Source organism: Euwallacea fornicatus, chromosome 25, assembly GCF_040115645.1.
Source record: "Euwallacea fornicatus isolate EFF26 chromosome 25, ASM4011564v1, whole genome shotgun sequence".
NCBI lineage: Eukaryota > Metazoa > Arthropoda > Insecta > Coleoptera > Curculionidae > Euwallacea > Euwallacea fornicatus.
In genome coordinates, this window is record NC_089565.1 from 2,348,650 (window position 1) to 2,365,320 (window position 16,671).

Genomic DNA, 16,671 nt, shown 5'->3' on the forward strand with positions numbered 1-16,671 from the left:
CAGCTAATGACCGCGTTGGATTGGATTGAGTAGGTAACAGATCATATCGAGGTTTTTCATCGTTTTGACCTCAGATGTTTCTTGGGACGTTCGTCGATGACCGGTAGAATGTGGTACGAAAAAATCATCAAACAAATAATAATCGGAGTGTTATGCTCAGGAGAGCAGACCAGAATTGTTTGTTTCAGATTTTGAGCTTTGCTTGTGAGAAAATGAAGTGATGATGGTATAGTGGGTCAATGAGAGAGACATGTGAACATGGGCATCTGATCACTTGTTATGAAATAATATTCTGTCATGCTATAACGTAACATTAAAATTATTATAATTTCTGTGATCAAATAATGAATTATTTTTTATCTTTACGGCTTTAAAAAACTGAATGAGTGCATTCTGTAATCAATTTTAGGTTCGGAATTTTTACATTTCATCGTAATGTTAAGAAATAGTACGTGATTATAATGGAGCAGTTATTCCCTACGGGTAAGTTTCTTCTGAGGGATGATACCCATTATACGTGAGTATAATACTATAGTTCGTCCATGGTTCACACTCCACAAATTGGTCCGTAATTTGGTCTTTTTCCAATGTTGTTATCCGCCCTTTTTTACGTTTCCATCACCCATATATTAAGGCTTACTTAATTAAAAAAATACTAATTAGATTCGCATCTTGGCGCGTCATGACATTTCGTTTTTTGACATAGAGGGTGTAACCAACAAATAATATACTAAGTGTTTAGGCTTTTTTGGTATTTATTAATATTATTTTACTAAAAACACTATGTCTTGTTTTTCGCAGACATTTGTGTTGGTTATAGAGTGGGAAACAAAATGTTTTTTTGCCGTTTAAAAATGAGTCAATATCCAAAAATGTTGCCGCCAGTAATTGAAAAAAAAAGTACTGCAAGACCCGCCCATCGCACGACTATGAACTGATTATACAGATTTTAATCTACAAATGTCGAACGACCTACAAGCCGGCATCTGTTATGCCCTAAGACGTATCAATACTATTATTGTAAAACGCACTGCACCTGTCCGCTTCAAAGACTAGGTTCTTTATGACGTCAAAATGATGTATGGTTTTTAATCTTGCACATAAAGACAGTGTTTTGACAGGCCTTTTGACGTTATTTGCCGGGTGCATTCGATTCCCAAAAGTCAGAATCGGGTTCGCAATTTTAATTAACCGAACCACGCCCTGTTACCAGTAGCACTTTCCTCATTGTTGCCAAACTTGGCATGCGCACATTGTTTACATCTACACATATTTTTTCGCTTAAAATTCTAGTTAATCAGTTTAACTCAACTACTGTATATTTAACGAATACATAGCAGTTTATGGAAAACCATTCAATTTATTTGAGGTACAAACAGACCCGTATACGACCTTTTCTAATTCTAAAAGGTAAAAGTTATCTTCTACGTATAAAGCCTTATAAAAATAATGGAAAAAACTTTATATGGCTTATTCCTACTGTTAAAGCTACTGTTATAAATATGCGAAACGTTAAGATTTTTCGATTTTATTGCCTATAATTAATTAATACAAGGATTGAAAACGATAGTTATTTTAATTCGAAATTCAGAGATACAAGAATTCTAGTCAAGATCGAAGTGCGCATGTTTTTAAATGCCTAGGTACGGTAATCTAAAGGACTGTTTCTTGCAAATCGGTCTAACAATAGTTATACCATGCCGAAACCTTCGGTTCCCTCGCTGATGGCTAGGAGCAGGGCTTTTTCGAAATGCTGATAAGAGTCGTAGTCTGGCAGGCAAAGTTGATTAAAACTGTATCAAAACTCGAGGAATTGTTAATTTTCAACAAGTCATAGCAGTAGCGAGTCCTTAATGTGACCCCAACACTTACCATGTATGCGCAGTGGGCAAATTCCCGAATGTGGGGGCGGCGGTAATTTGAAATCTCGGGGTCAATTCCGCAAATCCGCCTGCCGGTAATTGCGAGCATCCAGTAACAAATTGTAGCAGACGAGCTAATTCCTCTTGAGTGAAATTACCGACAGCTGCCCAAAACCAACCCACCACCCGCCTAAACTCAGACGAATCTCCGTTTAGAATATGGTGCGCGCGCAAGTCGGCCGAGCTGTACTGGCCGGTTCCGCAGAGCAATAGCTGGAAGGCCCGCTGGGCAATTATCTTTAACTCAAATTTTCATGATAATTTACTTACTTCCAGTTCATTTTCGTCGAAAATGCTCAGCAAATTGTCGGGGATTAACTCATTGAGACCTTTGAGGAAAGCTTCCAGTTCGTCTCTGACTTTGGTGGCCAGTTTGTACTGCGCCAACGCGTCTAAGTACTGCAGTTTCGTGCTGTCTTTTACTCGAATTCTTGCCCCATTAGGCACCAGTTCGACCTAGAGTTATGCAACTTTATAAACAATACGGAAAAGAGTGCCCAGAGTACCGCTCTGTTTAACTGCCCCGTACTGTCGTATTCTTCTTCAACGAAATAGAGCTCAGTCTCGATTTCGTCCATGTTGTTTTCTAGTAGGTATTTAATTTTCGTTAAATAGAGATCTGGGTCGTCTTGTTCGAAATACTGAAGAATGATAATAAAATAAACAGGCGATGCTGAGCGAAGGTCAAAAATACCTTGTAGTGAACCCGAAGGCCAATGACTTGAGCCAAAAACGATCTTGTGAATCTCGCTCTCACCAGTTGTCTGTAAGATCCACCTAAGGCCGTTTCATAAAGACATTTGCCGACAACTACACAAAGGAAATAGTATATACATTTTGGAAAAAAAAACATGTGGATATGGGGCACCTTTTCCGGCAAATTCATAATGCTTCAGTTTCAACGTAGGGGGCCTGTTGGGGTTTGGATGCACTAGAGACTGTTGCCCCTCATGGAAACTGCAAAATAACCCATATTTGGCATCGAAGAGTTGGGCGCAGATGAGCTCAAACCACTCTCGACGCAGCCCGCCCCAATCAATCCCTACAGGTCACAGGAACAGATATGAAAATTCTTGTTCCGTCATATAAGGAAATTCTTTACAATTTTGTCACTGTTACTTACTGATGCGCATGTGCAGCGTTACTCAACCTGATACCTAATCATTCTTTCTCCTCTATACCAGATTCATAAAAACCCTTCTGTCTCTGTTTGCGTTAAAACTGAGTAGTAAGCTCTAATTAGGGCTTAAGTTTACGATTAGGTCTTAACTATTCCGTTACCGTTTTCTAATAATTGTTACGAAATTTGGTTCTTCAGAATTTCAGCTCTGTAGCTGACTTTCGAGTTATCTATGTGTCGCTATCTGATTAATGATTGTTTCGTGGCTGTTAGTTACTCTCTTATTATTCCAATTTTTTTATAAAATATTTCGTAACTTGTTGGTTCATATGCTCGTTACGGCGATGTCTTTATCCTTGCTCAACCGAGCAAGGATGATAATCTAGCAGCAATGCTTGATCATTACCTTGCTCCCCCGAGAAGCTAATCTCAAAGTTCTTGCACCAGTCCGAGACGGAGAAGTTCTTCGAAGATTTCATGCTGCTTTCCAGTAACTTGTCCCTTTTCACTTCCATCGTTAGCTTTTCATGGTAATGTTTTTGATGGTACTTCCTCACTTCGTGGTAAAAAAAGTCTTGCTTGTCCTGCAACATTTTCGTGGAGTTTCGACATCATTTTCAATTCTTGGAGTTTTTTACTTTGAAAGTTTCGGATCCTCCCATATTCTTGAGGAGGAATTGCGCGAAAGTCGCGGCTATAACATTTCGGTCCTTTGAGGTCAGTTCGACTCGCGGTTGGCACCCGTCGTCGATTAGAAATGAATCATCACCTGTGTCGTTTAGCTTAAGGGTTCCCGATTGAAATATGAACTAAAAAAGTTGTGTGAATACTAGAAATTTTCTCGTACCGTAGTAGTACCTTAGTCGAAGGGCATAGCCTAAAGGTGAATAGTCTCTTTGGTATAAATCTCAGAATCATCTCTTTGACTATAAGCTGCTTCGGAGAGACGTAACACAGCACTTTTTTAGGCTTAACTAGAAGATCACCTTTAACGCTAATCAGTTTCGCGTCGTAGCAAATATTGTGACTTTTTATCGCCACGTTTTTTTGGACTAAAGTAGAATCCACACCTAAAGCACTATAAATAATCTACGATTGGGATTATCACCAAAGCATACTGTTTAAAACGATAATGTCGAAGTCCCCATTATGAAGCTCCGTCCCATGGTACTTAATCTTGGCGTGGTAACATCCCTCTTTGGTAAATTTGAGCTGGACGCTCACTCTATTTGTATTCCAGTCGTAGTCCAAAGTTACCGAATGGTTCTCCTCGCAATCTATTTCGCTCTCCCGCGTGGCGAATCCTAAAGGAACTATCTGAACCAAATAACCCTGAAAGAGTACCCCGATTCGACATCGTTTAGATTCATGAATAATCCAAGTACCTCTGTGGGTACAAGATCAGAATCATATTTACAAATATTGCCATATTCATCTCTCGGCTCGATATATAAGAGATGAGCCACATTGGCTGTACAGACTACAGTGCTACAGTGTCTGATCACTACAGTGCGTTGCGCGTACGCCAATCCTGCCACAAATACTGTAGAAAAGGGGCTCCCTGCCACGTGACGGTTGTTTACCATCACCGAAATCCTATAGAGCCACCTTTGTAAGTTCACTTTCGGTAAAGCTGGATTTACTTACCGGTATTGGCCGGCATGGCGGACGGTAAATATGACTTTGGCCACGTTCGCGCTGTGTGGGTCAGCCGGAGACCCCAGTTCTGTTATTACATTCAACTGAAGGGGAGAGAAACAATTTAAGCGAAAACCAAAAATAATTAACCGACCTTCCTGGTGCCTCCAGTAATATCTACATTAAAATTGTCAGTATCACAGATCGGATAAGGCTGTCTATTGCGTTGATAAAATTTCACAGTGAAACATGTGATTTTGCCTACTGGATGCGGCGAATTCCACTGAAAATGCACCTTCAATGAGACATTTAATTAATGAAAAAACCTAATTAACAAAGAAAATTAAAAACCTTGCAGCTAGATGGATGCAGGTACTTTCCAGTGACGTACTGCAGTAAGGTATGCCTCGCTTCCGGAGCTAAGGAGGGCTGGGTCATGGCTGCCAATGTGACCAGTCCAGCTACAGATACGGAAACCATCAACATACCACCTAGGAACACAGTTCACGAAAATGCCACAATCACTCCGTGAAGAAATACCCCATGTCCAAATGTCCTGATGGCTGCTGCTCTTCAGCACCTCCGACCAGAGATCAGCCTTTAATCTGTCTAAGTCGCCCTTGGCGACCGGCAAGGATTGTCGAGCCGCCGCCCATTCGCCCACGTCCTTGTTGAAGACTTGCTTAGCCTTGTCGTCCTCCAGCCAATAAATGTCTTCCAGTTGGGTCACGCCCATCGCTAGCAACCTGGCCAAGTAGCCTTGCAGGCCCTGCTTGGCTAACCAGTGCAGCAGGATCAGGCGTTGCTGCAGAGCACCAGCTGCTTCGTGGAGACGCTCCTGATCGGGAGTTGGGAGTTCTGGCAGATCCTCGGGTTGGGTGGCAAGAAATAATCCTAAAACAATAAGATATAAACGAATGCCCAAATGATTATTTAGGTATCTTATAATTTGAAGGTGCCGAAGATTCTGTAGATCATCTCAATGCTGAAAATGTTCCATAGAGAAGAAAACAGTGCGTCGTCATAGAGACGAGCGAATGTGGGCTAGAAAATCACAAAAAGCGATATGAAAGAGGAAGAATTTACTCTCGAGCTCCAGTGATAAACCCGAAATTTCAACAGGAAGTGGCGACCGAGCTGAACCTCCGGATGATTAGTGGAAAGGCGAAGACATTACCAGGAAACGCAGATGGCGTGAAATGTATCGAAATTCACCAAGCGAATTTTTCAAAAATTATATGAAACACAAATAATATACATAATTATATATATAATATATATTATTATGTATATTATATATATAACTTCAATAACACGTCATATCTCAAATTTGAAGCCCGACACATGCTGGAATTCTTGCTTTGCTGAGAAATGCAACAACTTATGATGATTATTGCAAATTCGAAAATTTAATGTTTAAACTTAATGAAATGTTGGTAATAGAGCGATTATCCACGGTAATCTCAAAATACACACGGTGCGACACTGTGGAATAATTCGACACTTCAAAACAAAAATGCAAAATACCGCTGATCTTATCAATAGTTAATATTGGCACAACAAAAGTTCTCCTCCATTATCCATTATGGATAGGAGTAACAATTCTAGAGTTTATCGACCGTAACTAGAACGACATTTTTCTTTATCGATTCTAGATCATACAGGATATCCTATGATTGGGTCCTCACCCTTAAACAGTGCAAGCTATGTTCAAAAATAATACCAAATAGGTAAATAAACATATGTCCTGAAGCGCCCCCTAGCAGAGAGACGGCCCCTTGAAAGGGGCCTCAGGGGAAATCATTTTTGCTAAATAACTCCTAAACTACGTAGCATAAATGTATGAAATTTTGGTATTCTCGCAATTTTGACGCGCTCAATCCAAATATCTGATAAAAGCTGTTAACTCTGAATCATGGACGTGTCGTTAAGAGGGTTTGTGTTGCCCAAGAAGCCATATTTTTCTACTGGATGCCGATTTTATATTTTGTTGCTAAAAATGCGTAAACCTAGAAATTTTTACTCAAAAAAAGCACTCTTGAATAACGTCCATAACCGTCACCATTTTAAAGAAAAATTCAATTTAATGTTCTTCATACGTTTCATGTTGTCTTCAGTAAACCACCAAAGTAGGCCTTGAAATAAAAGCTAGTTGCTTAATATTTGACAGTTTGACACTTTTAGTGATTAGTTAATTAACCTTTAAATGTCAAAATTTAATTAAAAATTAATTTTATTTGAGGATTTCTTACGTAACTGGTTTAGGTGGTTTAGTTAGTGTTCTGTTTAGCGTGATCTTATGTTCCGCAATTATAGTTTAACAAAAATATTTGATGAAAACAACTGATTGGTACATAAAAATATCAAACTGTCAAATATTAAGCAACTAGCTTTTATTTCAAGGCCTACTTCGGCGTTTTACTGAAAACGACATGAAACATATGAAAAACGTTAAATTGAATTTTTCTTTAAAATGGTGACGGTTATGGACGTTATTCAAGAGTGCTTTTTTTGAGTAAAAATTTCTAGGTTTACGCATTTTTAGCAACAAAACATAAAACCGGCATAGAGAAATATGGCTTTTTGTGCAACACAAACCCTCTTAACGTCCATGATTCAGAGTTAACAGGTTTCATCAGATATTTGGATCGAGCGAGTCAAAATTGTGAAAATACCAAAATTTCGTGTTATACGTCTATTATTGCTCGTACATACATTAGCAAAAGTAATCTCATTGGGGCCCTCTTCAAGGGCCGCATCTCCGCTTGGGGGGCATTTCAGGACATATGCTTATTTACCAATTTGGTATTATTTTCGCACGTAGGTTCCGCTGTTGGAAGGTTGGGACCTAATTTTGGGACATCCTGTATTTGTGAATAATTAATCTGGTGCTATCTTTATCCCTTATCAGAAGATGCACCATTGGATGGCCACATGCTCATTCTGATTGAGCACATTTCGTTCTTGCTATGAAAAATGCCGGACATACTTATGGCCAATTGTAATTATTCCATGTGTTATCCTCTACTGGATCATTTCTGCGACATGACGGCTGCTGCTTATACCAAACAATTTCATTTCGGAAAATGAGTTTTCAATCAGCTTTGAACTGCAGCTTAGAGAAGAAAAAGGCTTCGAGGACTCTCTTTTTATTCCCATCTGTGCTCATATACGGATTTAAGATTCCTGGAATCTTAGTGCCGCGTTGGGCATTACCCAGCAGAGGTATCTGGCAAAGAGTTCAGAGATGAAGAAAAAAAAGTACAAATAATTTCCACAGACATTAAGTTAATGAGTTAACTGATTAAGGAGTAACGGTTATTTATTTATTTTTTTTTTTGAGTAATGCTGGTAGATGAGAAAGGTCCGAAGGGAAACTGACATTCTTCACATCTCATTTTGAGTCGTCCATTACTTCCATTAGTCGCCGATTAAATTCGGTGAGCTAAAGAGGAATATGAATTTTTCATGTTTTCATGAAGCTAACAAATGCAGGAGGGACCAAAGCAGGCTAATGAACGGATATAAAGATTAAGCGTTGCGTAAGCCGAATTTGTCTGCTTGAACAGAAATTAATAATAAATTGAAAGGAACACCTGAAAAAACTTTAAAAGTAATTTGAAGAACAAGGGAAACTTTTTGCAGTGGAGCGGCAAAACTTTTCGAAAGAAACCGCGATGTCACGGACACCCGCGCTCCGGACACGAGTCCGGATATAGGCAGACATCGGGACATCGTCCAAAAAACTGACGCAGCCTCCGAGCCTCTCGACAATAGATACGAAACGCGGTGACGTCATATATTTCCATGTTGCAGAAAGACGAAGCCCCGGGTGGGTGCTAGGCAAATAGGCCATTTAGAGGTGCCCAATTGTCCGATTGAGAAATGATTAATAAATGACCGTTACGGAAAAAAGGAAGATTGCGTTATTGGTATTAACAAGGTTGAATTCCTTACCAAAGATAAATACGAACGAAAATGTTATATGTACTAAATGTGGGAGTTCGAATGGGACTGAAAGCTTCGAGGCAGGGAAAACACGTCGAAAAACCAATTTAACCTAGTGGGATGCCTCTGAAACGAGGCGTTTATATCCTCGTTTTATGACATAGAGAATATCGCTCTTTTTGAGGCATTTGCAACTCAGAGTATTGAGCAAGACATTTGCAGTTAAGCAAATATTTTACACTCCGTTTGCAGTAGAAAAGGAAATATCTATTGGGTTGCCTTGGGTGGGAGTTTCATTATTACTTATAGTGCACTGAGAAGATTCAGTTTAAGAATTACAGCGAAAGTTCTATAGAAAAATCCGATAGATGAATATGTAAAATCATATCTATACATTCGACGCAGAATTTATATTTGGGATCGTCTTTGGCATTAAATGATAATGATGATTTGTTTATCCCATTTGTAGACGCAGTCGAAGGTGAAATGCCGTGAAATATAATCCCATTTGAGCTGTTGAACGTTGGGGATTGTAGGGTTGCTCAATGGAACCAGCCACTGACCGCAGAAGACCAAGTTTCGATTTTTAAAGAAATGTGAATCATAAACTAAGGAGTTATACTTTTCGTAGTTAAGCTCCGTCGTTCTCCTGCGAAGGCTTAGAGTCCTCCAGATTAACCCAAGGAAAGAGAGCGAAATAGACATTTTTTGGCTGGGTTAATCAATAGAGCCGCTCTTTAGTTTTGACCAGGGTCTCATCTCGCCCAAAAGTGATTTGTCCTTTTTCCGTTGTGGATTTCTTTCAGTATCTCTGACTGTTTTCTTCCGGAAACGTTTAATTGACTGATTGCAGCTCTTCATCTGGCCTCTCTCATGTTTTCTTCTATCTGTGACACAAGACAGGCCCGCTAAAAAAAGTTCCACCAGTCGCTCAGAAAATTGATGACAGAGTAGACGAACAGTCCAAAAGGCACAGCAGTTAATTGATATAGTCCAAAGTGGAAAATTCAGTCTTTTTCTCGCCTTCGGAAGCAATCTTCACTCACTAGTATCGGCTTTTTACAGTAAAAGTTTTGAACAATTTCGATTCTGATTATTAATTCTGAAGTTATCAAGGTATCATTTGTACTCGGCAATGGATTGCTGCGAGTCTTGGTTGCGTCATTAATTTTCCTGTAGTCGTTACAGCACTGTGTTGAACTAGATTTTTTCTTAGCCATGACTACAAGACGCAACTGTGGACCAAAGGACTCTTCCATGACACCCTCCTTTAGCGTTTCATTCGGCGAATGGTTGGCCCATTGTCGGCCCTTTGATTTTTAATTGGGAACCCTGTATATCGTTGTGATTTCGGGAGTTCAAATTATTCCAGTAAACACGTTTTCTGTGTAAACACTATTTATTAGCTTAACAAATTAATACAAGAACTTCCATTCGCTAACTAATGGTCCACTAATAAATCATTATTTCACTACTAAATGCTTTAATATCCTTTACTACAATACTATAGTCACTTCTAACAGTACTCTTCTTATTTAGCTAAAGGTTTTAGGGCTAGGGCATTCCATAATTCTCCTACAAACATGCAAGAATTAACGTAAACAGACATACTAGAATACTGGAGATACATAAAAAGGAGCAGTTAATTGCCTAACCTAACGCTCAGAATAAACTCTTCTGCCTCTGTCTTTTGCCTCCTGCAACCGCACGCCAGTCGTAACAATATTATTGCTCGATTGGCAAGACTCTCCTACTGATCTCATACGTAATATACGGTTCTCTGACATTATTTCTAGCCGTTTTCTGGGAAATGTCGCTTAGCTGTTCCATAAGAATAGTGATTTAGAACGATTAACCATGTGACGAGAATCTGATGTGGCGATCCGTCTCGGTCTTACGGAACTAAGAAATCACCAGTAATTCATGACCCTGACTTGGTCGCTGTGGTAGGTCGAAAAGAGTAAATGGCGCTAATGAATCTGATTGACCGATTGCAGTGTTTCGACGACTTAGTGGATATTTAACTTATATTTTATTGGATAATTAACTCGTTAACAACTTAATAAATATAAGGATATCGAGCTATTATGGCGGTGACTTGGGGTTCACATCGAAAGCTATTTAATTAGCTAGATTAATTGAATTAAACAAGAAGGAAGTGTGTTGTTTTGAATCGCCTTTATTCAATTATTGCTTTGCATTTCTACGTTCCTCAATTGTCGCGGATGCACGTGAGTTAAGTGTTTGTTTATGCAAAAATGTGAACAATTTTAAGTTAAGGCTTACCGTTTCCTCTGAAAACGACGACGTGCCTTTCCAGTTCGAATTCTTCCAGCCACTTCAGAACGTCTTTTTCCAGGGACCCTTTCAGATTTTTGGACAAAGGAGTTTGATAACTAAAATAAATAATGGGCATGAAAATAATAAACGAAATCGTTAACAATTTGATTTTGGCACTGTTCTGCATAATAATAATTACTGTGGCGTTTACATTTTCAAAACGCGAATAATGCGATAATTCCGACCATGAAACTTATGCGAATATAATCAAATAACAGCTGATTTTGTCTAATTGGTTGTTTTTCAAACAATCGATACTTAGTAACTGTGACGACATCTGTTGGGGGTTAGTTGAATCGCGAATTTGGTGAAAATATCTGTCGTGTTCTGCTAGCTAACGGGAGTTTTTATGGAAATTCCAAAGAGATGACGTGGCAACACGTCTGAGTTTGATATAAATATTTGCTGTTTTGAAATCGTTTCTCTGTGATTGTCGGATGAGATCCAGCGGTTCTCCTTCTACTTCTGTTTTCTAGGTTAGATCGCGAACACACGTGATCTAGAGCCATAACTGCAACTTCGTCGGTAGCGACTGTGACGTGTAGACCTGCAGATGCGAGGTTGAGGCTCTGCCAGCGGCCAATCAGCCTCGTCCTCTACACTCACCTGCAACGTACACGTTTTTAACAACCCATGCCGGGTGGTACTTTTGGGGGGTGTCCAGGGCCCATTTGCTCCGCCGAGCTTGTGTCAGAGGCCGCTGACACCCTACGCGCACGCGCCCGAAATCTAAGGATATTAAAGATTTTTATTAATCAAATTTCCCCCATCTGCTTTCCAGTGACGTATGCAGGGCAGCGCGACATCTGCAATATTCATCGGTTCGAAGACAAAAACTGGAGGGTGAAGATATTTGCAGAAACCTGTATAATTTTTTTGCAATACATGGAAAAACAACATTAAGTTTAACATATGAAATTGTTGTACTGTAGTTGTTTTGTTACGTTCTGTTGCATGTTTTGCGCCGATCGATCAATGTTCTTCGTTCCTGTTGGTTTTCATTATTTTAAAGATGTATTGACGACATTTAAGCGAAAATGAAATATTACGAGCGACAGAACCACTCGAAGCTGAGCTAGTGCAAGTTGCCGTTGCCGATGTTACGAGAACCACCCGGAGCGTTATCGAGAGATCGGCAGCGTACGAGAGACACATTAACGTCGGCGGACTTCTCGCGCGGACTGTTATGTCCGAATAGAAACTCGAAGAAATGCCACAGTGACTGCAGCCGAGTAATTAATCATTTACGCGGGGCTCGTAATGGAGCTGTTTCAAGCCGCAACATCTACCAGAGATCGAGAAAAGGCAATTTAACCTCCAGGAGTTCATGCCGACGCCAACCTTTAATCCACGGGAATCTCGTCGCTCTACTGGCATGTCAACAAACGATATGGGAACTGGATCACTGGATTCTGTTTAGTGATGAGCCTCAATTCGATCTGCATATAGATTCTCGAAGAGCTCGGAGAGCTCCTGGTATACGAAGTCGAATTCAACACACGCACACACGGAAAGTTCACAGTTACAGAGGAAGCACCATCAAGGTGTGGGCAGGAATTTCACTTGGCCGTAGAACCAACCTCCTTCTTCTAAATCGTTTTTCATCAGCATACGATTAAGTTGGGAATATTCCAAAAACCTGCTCTCGTTCCACATAAAAACATCATCGTTCTGATGCCGGTGCAGTATGCGCTGAGGTTCATCTTGATGCCCCCCCACACATACTGCAAGAACCGCTAGGACTTTCCTGAAAGAGCAAAATGTTCCTGTTTTGGACTGGCCCGAGCATCTCCCGACCTCGACCCGATTGAGCGTGGTTGGGAGATGTTGCAGAGAAGGGGTTTTCGAAACTAAATTGAATTTCAAGACCTAAAAGCTCTCCAACGGGCCTAGAATAATATTAATCAGCAAAATTTGGATAACCCGGTCTTGAGCGTGGAAAGACGTTGCAGGACCATCATAGGTGAACAGTGAGGACAATTTCATGTTAAACTTTAAATTTATATGGTTTTTGAAGAGTTTTTAGTAATTCTGTCTACTTCAATTTATCTTTCGCGTACTTTTACATTTTTTTAATGCTTATCTGCATGCAGATCATTTACGTTGGGTTTTGATAAATCGAAATGAAAATAACTCTCATAACTAAGTTCAAGGCTCGGTACGACGCAAAAAAAATTATTTGATAAAATCTGGAATATCTCTAGTTTTTGATTTATTACGAAAATTCAATTTTGCCATTTTTCAGAGTTTTCTTAATATCCCGGATAATGAGGAAAAGTTGGCAACACTGTTTTCGACCGGTGAGAAAATCGAAACAGTTCCCGATTTTCTTCGAACGGTGCCATTTTCACGAATCAATTTCACAACTTAATTCAAAGTGTCGCGAAATTGCGGTACCACCACTGCAATGTGGGAGAATTTTTCGCGAAACTTTTGCAGACAAGATTGAATTTTATGGGTCCATTCTCCGTTTATGGACTCGCCAATCCGAAATGAGGGCTCAACCATAAAGGCTTTTTGTTCAAGTGTATAAACCATTATTTGCGCCCAGAAAACTTTAACTGACCAACACACGGGTGCGTGGAGTTTTGCAAAAGGCTCTTTTTAATGAAAACCAACTAATAATCCAGATAAAGAGATTCGTATTTCTAAGTGAGGTTAGGTTGATTCAGTTACGTTCGAGATCACGCAGAACATATCAAAGACGTACGGGTCCGCGCTCAAAAAATTCCGTGCCCTGCTAGATTTGAAATTTTTTAAGACACACGGTATAATGTCGCTTTCGGCCTCCGGGTATGTGGTCATTTTCATTGAGAATTTCCGAAAGGGAGTTTTTGCAGCTTTTCAAATTCATTTCCGATTTGAGCGACGGATGAATCGTCTCAAGGAGCTCTACAAGCAGTCGAACACCAACAGCGCCGAAATATATTTTATAATTTCTGAGATATTTACAGGGTGTTGTTTTACGCGTTGGTCCCGTGATTTCGAAACTCCGACTAAAATGAAGGTTCCTTAAGCTGCGCTTAAAAGGGTCTAGGGCTTGAGCTGAGATCCACCAGGTTCAAGATGGTATTCCTGTCACGTCAGTAAGCGGCGGCCCAAAATTCTCTCTTGAAATGCGGGAGAGACCTGAGGGAAATTTCAAAATAATTCCATGAAACCTGTCGCAAAAGATTTCGATTTATTGAAAATCAGATGCCAGTAACATTCTTAATAAAATCACGATAATCGGGATTACCGATGCGAGTGTAAGTTCCTGGATTGCTGCCGCAAGGCTTAACAGACCACGACACAATCCCATGTTGAACATCATCGATCACATAGGGGCTCCCCGAATCACCCTGTGAAACGTTTACTTTAAAATGAAACAAAATGAAAGGAACCAAATCACTCCAACTCACAAAGCATTCTCCTTTCCAGTGATCGTCGCTACAGAGATTGTGTACAGGATTGAAGAATTCCTCACCGCTATATTCAGTAATTTGGTCGATACATTCCTGTCCAGTTAACAGTTGCAGTGTAACTTTCTGCAACTTACGCTGAAGAAAACCTGTCGTAGAGTTGCTGCCCCAGCCGCAGAGAGTCCCATCAACGTGGTACGGAACAAAATAGGAGTCTGTTAGAGTGATGGGGCTCACTTTATCGGAAAATTGAAGTGGTTTCTCTAGCTAGAGAACGTAGCCTAGAGGGGGTTTATTTGGATGTCTATAAAGGTTACCTCCACAATTCCGACATCATACAAAGGGACTGCGCCCACTTTTGTGAAGTTATATTTAAATTTTGGGTGCAAATGCACTTTCGAGATATTGACGTAGGTGTCCACTTCTTCCTCGTTATATAAAGTATTGGTGCCATATACTACGTTCTTCCTGAAGGTAGAGGGGCGCGTTAACGATATTCGCACGACGACTAAATAACACGTAACTTACACGATCCCACTTTGAACGCAATGACCAGCGGTCAGCACCCATTTCTTCCCAATTATCGATCCTCCACACAGGAAGGTGTTATTTTCTTTACGAAGTTCTACCTAAAATGCATAGAAATCGGTTAAAGCTGTAATCTTACGATCATCTTTACGTACTATATAGGGAAACTCTCCATCCTTAGCTACGGTGCCATTAACTATTCGAACTGCTGCTGGTGCCGAACTACCTGCCAATTTGTTAATTCGTTTAATAATTATTAAACAATTAATATTGAAATTGAGTTTAAAACAGTGCATACCTTCCCTTAAAATGAGGTACGATCCTAAAACGAGGAAGAGAGTTCGATGCATGATGGCGATTCTTTAGATAATGTTGTTAACGTGAATGGTTGCAATATGAAATGTAATACGTAAGAGTGATAACAAAAATCACTTTCACGAAAATTCATTGAATACCTATTTCTACTATAAGTGCTTTATATTGTTTGCAAATAAGCTGAAGTGTTGTTTCATAGTGATCATTTATTTTGATCACAAGCCTATCGATCAATACTGTCTAGAAAATGGTAAAGTAGGAAGGTCAAAGATATAAATTTTTTTAATCTCATTTCCTGATATCAAGCTGCTTTCGCCTTTGTCGTGGGCAATTGATCCAAATTGCACAGTTCCACAATCGTTTCATTTCGGCAATGAGAACCGCCAGTTTTAGAATATTCCATTCCATCTCCACGTGTTTGAGACGCGTTCCTATTGGTGAGCTCCTATCAAAAATTTGCTCAACTCCAAATTTATCATTGTTTTTGTAAAAACTTTTTTCTGTCTACGTGTTATTGGTGCCATCGCCTGTGCCGGGCGATGGCCGCATTGGAAAGTTTCTGTACTTGGATAAGAAGAAAAAAAATATACAGGGTGTTCTCGAAGTTGAGCCATTTATTTTAACAGGTGGTAGAGCTCGCGAAGAGAAGCCGGTTTACCAAAAATTGTTTATACGAAAGTTGCAGAATGGGAGAGTTGAATGATGTCCAAATCGCAACAAAAATGAAAAATTATGCCATTCTCACCGGTAAAAGGCGTTCTGTTCTACGAAAACTGTTCAAAATTGTCGCCATTTGTTCGGTTAATGCAAAGTCTTGCTCGGCGTGCCCATGAGTGACTACATGCATCAAAAATAAAATCCCGAATAATATCACGAGCATTTTCAATGCGGTGTTGTAGTTCTTCCACGTTATTTACTTCTCCATCGTGATATACTAACTGTTTTAAGTAACCCCATAGAAAAAAATCGCAAGGCGTTAGATCTGGGGAACGTGCAGGCCGAGGAGTGGGTCCGTTCCGCCCTAACCGTCTATTAGGAAACTCATTGTTTAAGTGTTGGCGGGGTAAAAAAATAACGAGGGATTATTTTTTTCGTGACCGCTCTAAAAATTTTACATCAGAACTTTTTTATGACATTTTTAGATTTTATTCATTTAATTCCTTATGTCTTTTGTAAACTTTTCTGCTTCTTCAGTTTTTTTTCCAGTAGGAACAACAGTTTAAGACACATTTGCAAGACGTAAAACTACTAATTGGGATTATAATCGAAATAATTGCCGAAAATGTCCTCCGTCTACCAAGACTTAATATATTTTATCCTTTTTCTCAAAGCTTGTCAGACTCTATGAAGAATACCGGGTGTGTCTCGAATAGTTTGACACGAACTTGCGATTTTTCAACAACTTACCTCCTTCCCGTTTTATCACTTCCTTAAGTCAAACGAGATGAAAATGGCGCGA

At 39.8% G+C, this 16,671-nt stretch overlaps 2 protein-coding genes across 3 annotated transcripts; both read right to left on the minus strand.

Annotated features, from left to right (window-relative positions):
• Nucleotides 1–777: 777 nt before the first annotated feature.
• On the minus strand, nt 778–11,219 carry LOC136346932 (apoptosis-resistant E3 ubiquitin protein ligase 1-like). Of its 2 annotated transcripts, none has more exons than XM_066296490.1 (16): nt 10,915–11,219; nt 5,221–5,574; nt 5,032–5,171; nt 4,835–4,975; nt 4,690–4,784; nt 4,428–4,638; nt 4,161–4,374; nt 3,901–4,112; nt 3,681–3,851; nt 3,449–3,626; nt 2,791–2,964; nt 2,617–2,732; nt 2,429–2,563; nt 2,193–2,378; nt 1,873–2,135; nt 778–1,804 (listed from the first exon to the last, which is right to left on the minus strand). In XM_066296490.1, the coding sequence occupies exons 1-16, from the start codon at nt 11,093–11,095 to the stop codon at nt 1,729–1,731; spliced, it is 2,847 nt and encodes a 948-aa protein (XP_066152587.1). In that variant the 5' UTR covers nt 11,096–11,219; the 3' UTR covers nt 778–1,728. The 2 variants fall into 2 exon arrangements, with proteins under 2 accessions (XP_066152587.1, XP_066152586.1); XM_066296489.1 differs by having other exon boundaries at nt 778–1,793; nt 10,915–11,218.
• A 2,910-nt stretch (nt 11,220–14,129) lies between these two features.
• LOC136346976 (mast cell protease 1A-like) lies at nt 14,130–15,330 on the minus strand. Its single transcript, XM_066296560.1, has 6 exons — nt 15,196–15,330; nt 15,053–15,123; nt 14,898–14,998; nt 14,687–14,837; nt 14,370–14,636; nt 14,130–14,309 (listed from the first exon to the last, which is right to left on the minus strand). Exons 1-6 carry the CDS (start codon nt 15,245–15,247, stop codon nt 14,160–14,162), a joined length of 792 nt encoding a protein of 263 aa, XP_066152657.1. The 5' UTR covers nt 15,248–15,330; the 3' UTR covers nt 14,130–14,159.
• Nucleotides 15,331–16,671: the final 1,341 nt, after the last annotated feature.

Coding starts and splice junctions, on each gene's coding strand:
- LOC136346932 (XM_066296489.1), bottom strand. CDS start 11,095: ATGCAGAACAGTGCCAAAATCAAATTGTTAACGATTTCGTTTATTATT. Junction 3,627..3,680: donor GAGGATCCGAAACTTTCAAA/GTAAAAAACTCC, acceptor AAAATGTTGCAG/GACAAGCAAGACTTTTTTTA. Junction 2,136..2,192: donor TCGACGAAAATGAACTGGAA/GTAAGTAAATTA, acceptor CGGGCCTTCCAG/CTATTGCTCTGCGGAACCGG.
- LOC136346976 (XM_066296560.1), bottom strand. CDS start 15,247: ATGCATCGAACTCTCTTCCTCGTTTTAGGATCGTACCTCATTTTAAGG. Junction 15,124..15,195: donor GTACCTCATTTTAAGGGAAG/GTATGCACTGTT, acceptor ACAAATTGGCAG/GTAGTTCGGCACCAGCAGCA. Junction 14,838..14,897: donor TGCGTTCAAAGTGGGATCGT/GTAAGTTACGTG, acceptor CTCTACCTTCAG/GAAGAACGTAGTATATGGCA.